This window comes from Mastomys coucha, unplaced genomic scaffold (genome assembly GCF_008632895.1).
Source record: "Mastomys coucha isolate ucsf_1 unplaced genomic scaffold, UCSF_Mcou_1 pScaffold16, whole genome shotgun sequence".
Taxonomy (NCBI): Eukaryota; Metazoa; Chordata; class Mammalia; order Rodentia; family Muridae; genus Mastomys; species Mastomys coucha.
This window is the reverse complement of record NW_022196898.1, coordinates 49,741,788-49,751,787: the sequence shown is the minus strand read 5'-3', so window position 1 is coordinate 49,751,787 and position 10,000 is coordinate 49,741,788. Positions and strand designations below refer to the sequence as shown.

At 47.9% G+C, this 10,000-nt stretch overlaps 1 protein-coding gene and 1 non-coding gene across 3 annotated transcripts in view; one reads left to right on the top strand and one right to left on the bottom strand.

Annotated features, from left to right (window-relative positions):
• The window catches only part of Mab21l3 (mab-21 like 3), a 23,566-nt gene extending 17,134 nt beyond the window's left edge, over positions 1-6,432 (top strand). For both annotated transcript variants that reach the window (XM_031376125.1, XM_031376126.1), the window contains exons 5-7: positions 217-395; positions 976-1,170; positions 4,902-6,432. In XM_031376125.1, the coding sequence (XP_031231985.1) occupies positions 217-395; positions 976-1,170; positions 4,902-5,135 (608 nt within the window). In that variant the 3' untranslated portion in view covers positions 5,136-6,432. The remainder of the gene's footprint in view (positions 1-216; positions 396-975; positions 1,171-4,901) is intronic.
• An 87-nt stretch (positions 6,433-6,519) lies between these two features.
• LOC116094460 lies at positions 6,520-6,664 on the bottom strand. The gene has a single exon (XR_004120124.1). It is a non-coding gene; the product is annotated as a U4 spliceosomal RNA (small nuclear RNA).
• Between the last annotated feature and the right edge of the window lie 3,336 nt (positions 6,665-10,000).

Genomic DNA, 10,000 nt, shown 5'->3' with positions numbered 1-10,000 from the left:
AAAATAACATGAGCTTCAAAGCTTTGGAGGAGTGGGGAGAAAAGCAAAGACCCGGGAGCCGTGAGCCTTGTGACCCTGTGACAGTGGCTGACTGGTGTCTATAGAACTGACTCTGTGACATCTACACTGACAGCTCCCAGAGCATTTGCTTCCTGCTTCCTGCCTGCGTAGAGCAAGGCTTTCCTCTCAAGTGTCTCTCTGGTTCTTTCCCACCAGGCAAAGTCACTGTGCTAGAAAAACGAACTACGGTTTGGGTGGCTGTGGAAACGTCCACAGGCCAGGTGGAGCTGGAGCTGGCCCCCACCGTGGAGATCCCCACCACCTGGCCTGAGAAAGCCCAGTGGCCTCGGTGTCTGAAGCGGTGGCCTTCCCCGGAGAGAGTGGAGTGCATCAAGGTATGGGTGACCAAGCGGGGGCTCATTCAGTATAGTGCCTTCAGCTTTGCCGATCACATTGCTGACCCTGTAACAGTTTCCTAGGAAGAGGGGGGATTGCTTGGAGCTGCTGTTCCAATGCATGCCCCCCCCCCCCACCATGGCAGCACTGACTATGAGCTTGTCAGAAATGAGATTTCTTATCAGAAACCCTTAGGCAAAGGCTGGTGCATCCTCAAGGGCTCTGACATGGGTAGAAACAACTGCCATAAAGGGGTCTGGGCCACCCCTGCTCCCTGAGTGTATCAAGGTGCTTTCTGTTCTCCCATGATGCCTTTAGGCCTTCATGTTTTGACATCCATGTCAGAATATTCAGTATGTGTTTGTCTTTTTCTAGCTTATTACGCTTTGCATATTATACTCCAATCATATCCATGTCTCTGTGAATGACTGGATTTGATTCCCTTTTATTGGCTGAATAATATTCCATCACGTAGACATACCACAGGCTGTGGGCTATGGGTCCCTCCTGCTATCTGAGCTGCTCTCCACGGTAGCCAGCTTCGTGCTTCTCATCTTCCCGATCCTGTTTCTTTTTCAGTCATTTGGGTTTAGCTTGGTGGCCCAGTCCAGCTATCACTGGCAGCTGAGTTTCTCCCAGGCGGAGCAGGTGCTGTTTGAGCAGCTGGATGAGGATGGAGGCTGCCGCAGGCAGTGCTTTCAGGTCCTGAGGCAGCTGAAGGAGGATGTGTGGTGTCCAGGGAGGAGGCCAGTCATCACCACCCACCACCTGCAGGTAAGCATGGGTGTGGTGGGTAACCGTCACTAGGTGGGTCCGGGCGTGTGCTGGGATCAGGATGGGGCCACAGGAATTGTTTTCAGTTCCAGGATTTCCACACTGCATGCATCTCAGCTCATGGAGACATAAATCCCAGCTGTGCATCATAGCAACTGGGTTTTCTTTCCTGCCTTCCTGCCCTCCTCAGCCCCTCTCCCTCCTCTTTTCTTTTGAGGTAATGCTAGGAATGATTTATTGTACAAATTGACACATTGTATCGCATAATATTTGTGAGATGCAAGGTAAGAGTTGAGACACAAAACATCCACTGTGTAAAGCCAGGTGATGAGCTTTCTCTTCTCGAATGTTTATCCCATCTGTGTGTCAGAAGTCTTTGAATGCCCCTAGATATTGCAAGAAAAACAAAAAACAAAAAACAAAAAAACCCACAAATTTCTGTAAACGCGGGTGTGCCTTTGTACTGGTGAGCACACAGATATATTCTATTCATTCACACTGCTGTGCTGGCAAACATGTAAAACATATTCCCGCCCATGGATTTTGGTGGCACCACTCAACCTTCCTTTGTCCCTTCTCCCCTCCCTAACTTCTCATAATCTCTGTTTTCTTCTGTGAACTCACTGTATCGACGCTCACGTGACCAAGAGTGTACAGTGCTCATCTGCCAGTTGCCTTCTTATCTCACAGGCTCCCCATTTCCTCCATGCTGTTACTCATGGCAGGATTTCATGCATGTTCATGGATGAGCAGTATTCCACCAACGTGTAGACATACCACGTTTTCTTTATTCTTTTGTTGATGGATACCTAGATTGGTCATTTTTGTTCCCTCGGCTGTTGTGAATAATGCCGCATCTCTTTAGTGTTCAGATTTTGTTTTCTTGGCATGCATAATTAAATTTTACACTTTGTAGGAACCTCTAATCTGTTTTCCACAAAAACTACACTAATTTATATTCTCACCAGCACTGCAGAAGTGACCCTGTCCTTACTAGCCCCTTATCTTACTTCATCTCTTGTCTTTAATGTAGCCCCTCTTACTGGGTGAGGTGGCACCTCACTGCGGTTATGACAGGCTTTCCCTGAAGACTGACTTAGGTGCTTGTCCAATTGTGCATTTTCTTTTGAGAAATGGCACTTCCTCTCAGTTGTCTGCATAGCTTTTCGAGGTGTAATTTGTTCTTTTGCTGTTGAGCTCTGTGCATATTCTGAGTATCAATGATATGCAGCTTGCTAACATCCCCTCCCGTCCTACCTGACCCTGGTGACGGCTCTGCACTGTAGACCTGTCTGAGTTCCCTGTGCCCAAGTTCATCTGCTTTCTCTTTTGTTGACTTCACTGTTGGGTCTTCTCTGAAAAAAAAATTATTGCCTGGGATAACACCGTGCTTTCTCCAGTTCCATAGTTTCAGACCTTATCTTTTAGCACCACAATCCACTTTGAGTTTTGTATCTGGTGGGAGGTGTGGTCAGTTTCATTCTTTGAAGTGTGTGTGTGTGTGTATGCACGTGCATTTCTTTCTCTCTTTTTTTCTCTTTCTCTCTCACTCTCTCTCCCCACTCCTTCTCCCTCCCTCCCTCCTCTGTTTTCTCAGGCCCACTTTAATTGAAGAGATTATCCACTCTTTGAAATCTCAAATATATATATTTTTTACTTATGTCTATGTGTCTGTGTAAGTATATGCCACATGTGTGCAGGTGTGCTGGGAGGCCAGAAGAGGGCATCAGATCCTGGAGCTGGTTTACAGGCCATTGTGAGCTGCCAGAGTGGGGACTGAACTCAGATCCTCTGGATGAACAGCAAGTGTTCTTCATCCACCTAGGATTTCAAATATGCATTCTTTTGAAACTGATTATTTTTGGTTGCCATGTTTAATTGCATATATAATTGGGTTGGGTGTGACATCTTTGCATATGTGTACAAGGTACACCACTTAGATCCAGCCTACCTTTGTACTGCCCCCCTAAGCCCACACCCCTTCACCCCACCCCTCTCTACCCCCTTGACCCCAGCCCCCCTCACCCCACCTCCTTCACCTCCTTCATCCTACCCACCTTTACCCCACCCCTCTAGAATTCCCAACCCTCATCCCACCACATTCACGTCGACTTTATCTTTCAGTTTCCACATGTGGGAAGGAACATGTGGTGTCCGTCTGGCTCATTCTCCTTAACACATGTCCTTCCGTATTGCTGTAGAGGACAGGGTTTCATTCTTTCTGGACAAACAGTCCTCCATTGTGTCTTAGAGCCCTGTTTTCCCTGTCTGTCGCTGTTGGAGGCACTTGGCCTGGTTCTATAGACACCAGTGTTGGTCGGAAGGCTGGCAAGCAAGGCAGGGACCAAACTCCCAGAGCATGTTAAGGAGTGTATCCTTAGCCAAGTGCTTGAATGACCAGCACTCAGGAGGCAAGAGCAGGAGGATGTCTGTGAATATGAATGGGCCAGCCTGGTCTACACAGCTCCAGGCCAGCCGGGGCTATATAGTGAGACTGTCTTGTATGCTTAGTTAGCCAACAGTGAGAGGAACTGTTATTTTGACAAATAAACAAGGAAGAGTTGTACTTGATACAAAATTTCAGATGGGCTGATAACCTGGCATAGCCAGGTTAGAGGCTACCAAAGTGTGATGGGGAGTACGGTGGGAGGGGGGTGAAGCTGAGTGACAGGTCTGAGAGGCCAATGAGCAGGAAGATGGGTAGGCTGGGCTGTGAGTGACAGGGAGCATGCTGCCCCAGGTTGTGTCTGGCACAGCTGGCTGGATAAGCAGGTCTGAAGGCAGAGCAGGTTTGTGGCAAAGGCCATGAGTTCAGTCTGGGCATGTTGAAACTGAGGTAACTTGCCAATACCCAAGACCAAGCAGGTCAGAGGCAGAGTCTGGGCTGCAGAAGGTGCCCCGTGAGTCCTCCATCTTACTGAGAAGGCTGCTCTTCACTGAGCACTAGGCGGGGGAGGGGCAAGGGCAGAAGAGGTTAGGGAGGGACCCTCAGGGTTCCCCAAAGCAGAGCAGGCACAGATGGATGCTATGTAGAGGAGTAGCTGGGTCAAGAGGAGAAGCCTGGAAGACCATTGTCTTGAAGGCCAAAAGAAGAGTTAGAGAGGTTCGAGAGGGAGTGTGTGGGCCAACTGTCTGATCCACTGACAGGCAAGCAGAGGAGAGGCTGAAAAGAGCCTGCAGTTTGATGCTTGGAGATCTTGGGCTAAGAGAACAGCATTCAGGATTAATGGCAGAAGGCTGGAGTAGATGAAGGGACAGAGTGAGTGAGAACAGAGGAATTAGCAGGGTGTCTGGACCTGCAGGGGAATAGATGGCCAGGGGAGAGCAGGAGGATCTGACTAGGCAAACAGGCCATCTTCTAAGAGGGGACTCACTCCTCTAGGGTTCCTGGGAGGCAGAGGCCTGTGAGAGAGTAGTGGGTACAGAGGAAGAGACTGCCAAGTTGACAGAACTCTCTGGTCCGGGAGATGAGGACTTCTATGTGTCCCTGTATGCTGGGAGGCAGAGGGCCTCTGCTTGGATCGTGGTATGACTCACCAGGAGTGTTGATGGTTGGGGTGTCAGAGGAAAAGAAGAGAGAATAATTTGGAAGTAGGTGTGAGCCAGCTAGGTAAGCCCCAGGCCCAGGTGAAGCAGTGGATTGTTGGTACCTGGTGAATCCAGTTTTCCCAGGATGTCTTGTTCTTCCTCCCATGTAAACTCAACTTGTTCCTAATGTCTATCTTCCCCAGACCATGCTCTTCTGGACTTGTGAGAAATACCCCCACCTCAAGGATTGGCAGGTCTTCCACCAAGCCCTCCTGCGCCTAGTCCGGAAGCTGCACAGATGCGTGAGCCAGCACTTCCTGAAACACTATTTTGTTCCAAAGAGCAACCTCCTTCAGTCAGCTAACCCAAGTGAGCTGGATGCAGTGGCCCAGAAAGTGGCCCTTTTCCTAAAGAATCCATGGGTCGAGCTGCCCTGAGATGGCCCACGGAATCCTTGCTTCATTCCTTCCTGCTTGACTTCATTCTCAGGGTGGTTCCTCTGTTGGCTGCCAGGATCCTGGGCTAGAGAGAGGCGGTCAATGACAGAGAGAATGAATCAGGCCATCAGCTAGCTCATCAGAGACAAAACTGCTCCTGCCCCAGGACACACAAGCATTTCATCTTCCCTACCTCTCCTGGGGACGGTTCTCATCCAGCTTCTCCAGTGACTGATTTCCCTTACTCAGGAGATGGGCTCAGGGCAGGCCAGGCATTAACCTGCTGCTGGCAAATTCTCCTGCTGGCTGGACCAGAACCCATACCATGACAGACAGCCCATTGGTGGCTGTTGTCCTTTATAACTCTCTATGCTCCAGCTCCAAGCAGAGGCCAGTGGTCCAGGCTCCTGAGCCGTTCTCCTGTTCTTCTATCAAGTGTGGGGAGTCATTGTGAGGCTCAGGGAAAATCCCAGAGGAGGACCCAGCTGGAACTCTACCTGTTGCCTGACTCCTCACAACCCTCTCTGCCATGGTCAAGCGTAGAACTTGCTTCCATTTCAGGAATGAGCTCTGTGCTGTGGCCTTGCATGGATCCACCTCCATGTCCTTCATGTCTGGATGTTAGCTCAACCCATTCACTCACTCACTCACTCGCTGACACACAAACACTCACTAGGCACTGAGAATACAGGAACAAACAAGACAGACTCACTGGAGAAGACAGGAAGAGAACAGCAGATCGGTAAACTCTTGTCACCACACACAGAAGGCATGAGTGAGAGAATGTGGACAGCTAAGAGAGGCCAGAATGGTGACCACAGGCTGGGAGGGATAGGTGGGCATCCCTAGCTGTGCGAAGCTGGGGTGGAATCAGTATATTGTGTCCTGGGATCAAAGGTGCAACATTTACCTCCAACAAGAAGAAAGACTTTGTGGTCTGAAGCACATTTCAAAGATGGTGGCTCTGGTGGCCATGTTAGGAGGGACACTGAGGTCCCTGCTCTTTCCCATCCAAAGAATACTGAGCCTCAAAACATCACATACTGCACAGTCTGGGGATTATGCTCTTAGAGCAAATGGCATTTTCTTAATGCTTCTCAACTCCAGGAAATCCTTTATGAGTTTTGAACATTTTTCCCAAATTTGCTTAACAAAGTAATATCCTTAAAGGCATAAGTACTGCTTTGGGGGATTTGAAGAAACCTGCCTTTGGAGGACTGAGCCCGAGGCCTCTGACCTGCTTAGCCTACGCCCTGCCAATGAGCTGTATTGACCTTTTCTTTAGAGGCTGGATCTCACGAAGTTGCCCAGGATGGCTCTATTTTTTTTTACTAGTTTTTTTTATTAGAATATATTAATTATACATAATGATTGGTTTCATGTGATATTTTCATGCATGTATAAAATTTTGTGTTTATGAGTGTGTGCTCATGTGTGTGAACCAATGACTTTTGGGAAAAGTTTTCAATTAGCAATAATCGCGCCTCGGATAAACTTCATTGGCTACGATACTGCCACTGCGCAAAGCTTGTGAACCAATGACTTTAATAAGGTTTTCATCCAAGAACATGGGTAAGGGACTAGTTACAGAGAATGGGCACCTTCTAGTGGCTACACCACTGAAGAAACTGCCATTAACTGCTTATAAATCATCAGGAAAGGATGGGGACTTGTAAGCGTCCCCTGCCTGTGATGATAGTCCAATCTTGTATGAGTGACCACGGCCTCTGAGCATTCAACAGTACAATGACTATGTTATAGCTGGAGACAGCAGTCCCCAACACTCCACACTATCCATTAGCCATTCTTCTCCCACTCCATGACATTTCCCAAGCTGGCTTTGAACTCACTCTGTAACTCAGGCAAGCAATCCTCCTGCCTCAGTTTCCCAAGTAGCTGGAACAATAGTCCTGTACCACCACTTCTGATTACATTTTGGTGAAAATCAATATTTTTTTTTCAAAAGTGCTGCAACAAAATAGTTGGAAGCCCAGATTATCACTCAGTAAATCATAGTTTTAAAAGGTTGAAAATGTGTCTTATGTAACGGTATGACTTTTTCCCCCCCTTGGAAGCATGAAGAAAACAAATACTATGTTAAAACACCAAGACTTGCATTCTAGTCATCACGCTGAGAGCATTAAAACATACACACAGTAACAGGATGCAAAAAGGGAGGCTGGACGTACTGTTACTTAAACATTGTGTGGAGTTTAGAGAGGTGGACCCACAGGCCTGTGAGACCAAACGTTTTTTCCACTAGAGTGTGCGGTGGAAGTTGTAGAATGTTCTGTCGATTCCTGGCTGTTCCCACATCTGACCAGCAGAGAGCAGCAGGCACTCACAAATGAAAAGAGCCAGGTCCTGTGGGTCCTTCATTTTCAGGACTGTTAGTCCAAAAGCCAAACCCAGCTTCCTGCAAACAGGTGATTTTCCCCTGATGCTAATTTGCTGGCCTTTTATAGTGCCTCAGCTAAAGCTCCAGTCTTTGCTCAAAGCTGAGCTCTGAAAGGGGAGTCTGCAAAACAGCCCAGCCCGGACACTGCAAGCGTTCAGCTCCAGGGTTTCTGAGGCTGGAATGCACGGCGCAACACAGCAACGTCTGATCACAGCGCTCCTTGGCGTTGGTCAGTTTCTGTCTTCATTTTCACAATAGCGAAGACACGTTTGTGTGTCTCTCTGTACATGCCATGTGTGTGCAGGTGCCTGAGGATTCCAGAAAGAGAGTGTCGGATTCCTGGCGCTGGAGCCACAAGCAGTTACACACCACTCGACATGGGTGTTGGGAACTGAACTTGGATCCCCTGTCAGAGCAGCAAGGGCTCTTATATGCTAACCCATCTCTCTGTGTTTTCTCTCCTTCCTTCCTTCCTTCCTTCCTTCCTTCCTTCCTTCCTTCCTTCCTTCTTTCCTTCCTTCTTTTCTTACTTCCTCCCTCCCTCCCTTCCTTCCTAAAAGTTCTCCAAAGAACCTTTTCCATCTCCCACTCACGTACAGTAAGTAGTGGGGCTATGCTTGCTCAGGTATGGTAGGCATTCAGATGAGCCTGGCTGTGTGCCTCTCACCTGCGATGCTGGGTGAGCTCAAGGCCTTCACCAGCTGCTTGGTTTCTCTGAGTCTCCAACTTCCCCCATCTCCCCAAGCAGCTGCTGGAGCATAAGACATATCTTCCACAGTTCACTGACTGAAACCCTAATCCACGCCCACCCCATATCCCACAGGACAGCTGTTAAAGAGAGAAGTAAGTTAAAGTGCTGTTGCCTTAATCCAGTCTGGATGGTGTCCTCAAAAAGGGACTAGGGTTCACAGAGGGGACACTAGAGACGAAACAAAGGGAGAGATGAGCCACTGGATGCGAGAGGACAGCAAGGACTAGTTACCGAGACCACAGAATTTAGCCCTGCCTATACCTTGACCTTGAACTTGTGACCTCCAGACCCTTGAGAAAATAAATGTCCTTAAAAAAAATTTCTCCCTAGCACACTGAAATCAATAAAGGGGACAAATAGATATGGAAACTAGTCCCTGGTACAGGTTGATTTCTGTGGAAATATTTGTCATAGTAGTATCTTCTCCTCCCTTATGGCCCACCACCCCTCATAGCCACACCATCCCAAACACATTCTTCATAACAATAAATAAATAAATAAATAAATAAATAAATAAACAAACAAACAGCCATGGAATGGTGAGCTGTGTAGCTCAGGGGTAGAGCACATGTAAGCTGCTTTGAAGTTTCAACTTACTTTTTATATTAAATTCTGGAGTGTTTGCTTAAAAAAAAAAAGGATATAGGTAGGTCTATAAGAGAAAAAAGGTGTAAATAATCTAAACTACCTCTACATAAAAGGCTTTTACTACAGGACCCCTGTGGTTTCCACCAGAATGGGCAATTCACAGAACTTAAGAATATAGTGTTAGTTGTATCCAGAAGCAATTTCAGAAACAACGGACATCAGGTTGACAGGAGATGCTCAACCGGACCCCATGGGTTTTGAAGTTTTAAAAATGCTATTCCTGACAAACGTATTGAGTTGTGTGCTGGTTTGAATGCATATGGCCCCTTGGGCGTATATGTTTGAATACTTGATCCCTAGTTGGTAGAACTGTTTGGGAAGGATTGAGAGGTGTGGCTTAGCTGGAGGGAGTGTGTCACCAGGGACAGCTTTCAGGTTCCAAAAGCCCACCCATTCCCAGTTAGTTCTTTCTCTGCATCCTACTTAAAGATACTGCTCCAGCACCATGCCTGCCTGCCTGCCTGCCTGCTGCCATGCCCACCACCATGATAGCAGGTCCTGGACTCTAGTCATGAGCCCGTAGGGAAATATTTTCTTATATAAGTGGCCTTGGTCATGGTACTTTGTTGCAGCCCAGAGGACAGAGGCCTTTTCTAACCATGTAAACACTTTGCCTGCATTTTGTTGGAGAGGCTCCATCTTATTCTGGTTAGCGCCTCTTGGCTTAGCTCTATCTTCTGGTCAGCGTCCTTTTGCTTTTGAATCCTTTGCTTTAATGGTGGAAGCTGAGCTCATTGGCCTGTGTTGGGGGGGGGGGGGCTGCGTGTTTATGTATCATGATTAAACACACATGTGGCTTGGTTGCTCCCCTCTTGTCACTTGGATTCCAGCTGACCCCATTCTATGCCTCTTAACCTACTTTCTAGGCCCTGTTGAAATTAAGATCATTGTTTTTTCCTTTCCCTTTCCTTTCCTTTCCTTTCCTTTCCTTCCCTTCCCTTCCCTTCCCTTCCCTTCCCTTCCCTTTCCTCCCTCTCCTCCCCTCCCTTCTCCTTCCCTTCCCTTCCCTTTCCCTTTCCTTTCCTTTCCTTCTCTTCCCTTCCCTTCCCTTCCTTTCCTTTTCCTTCC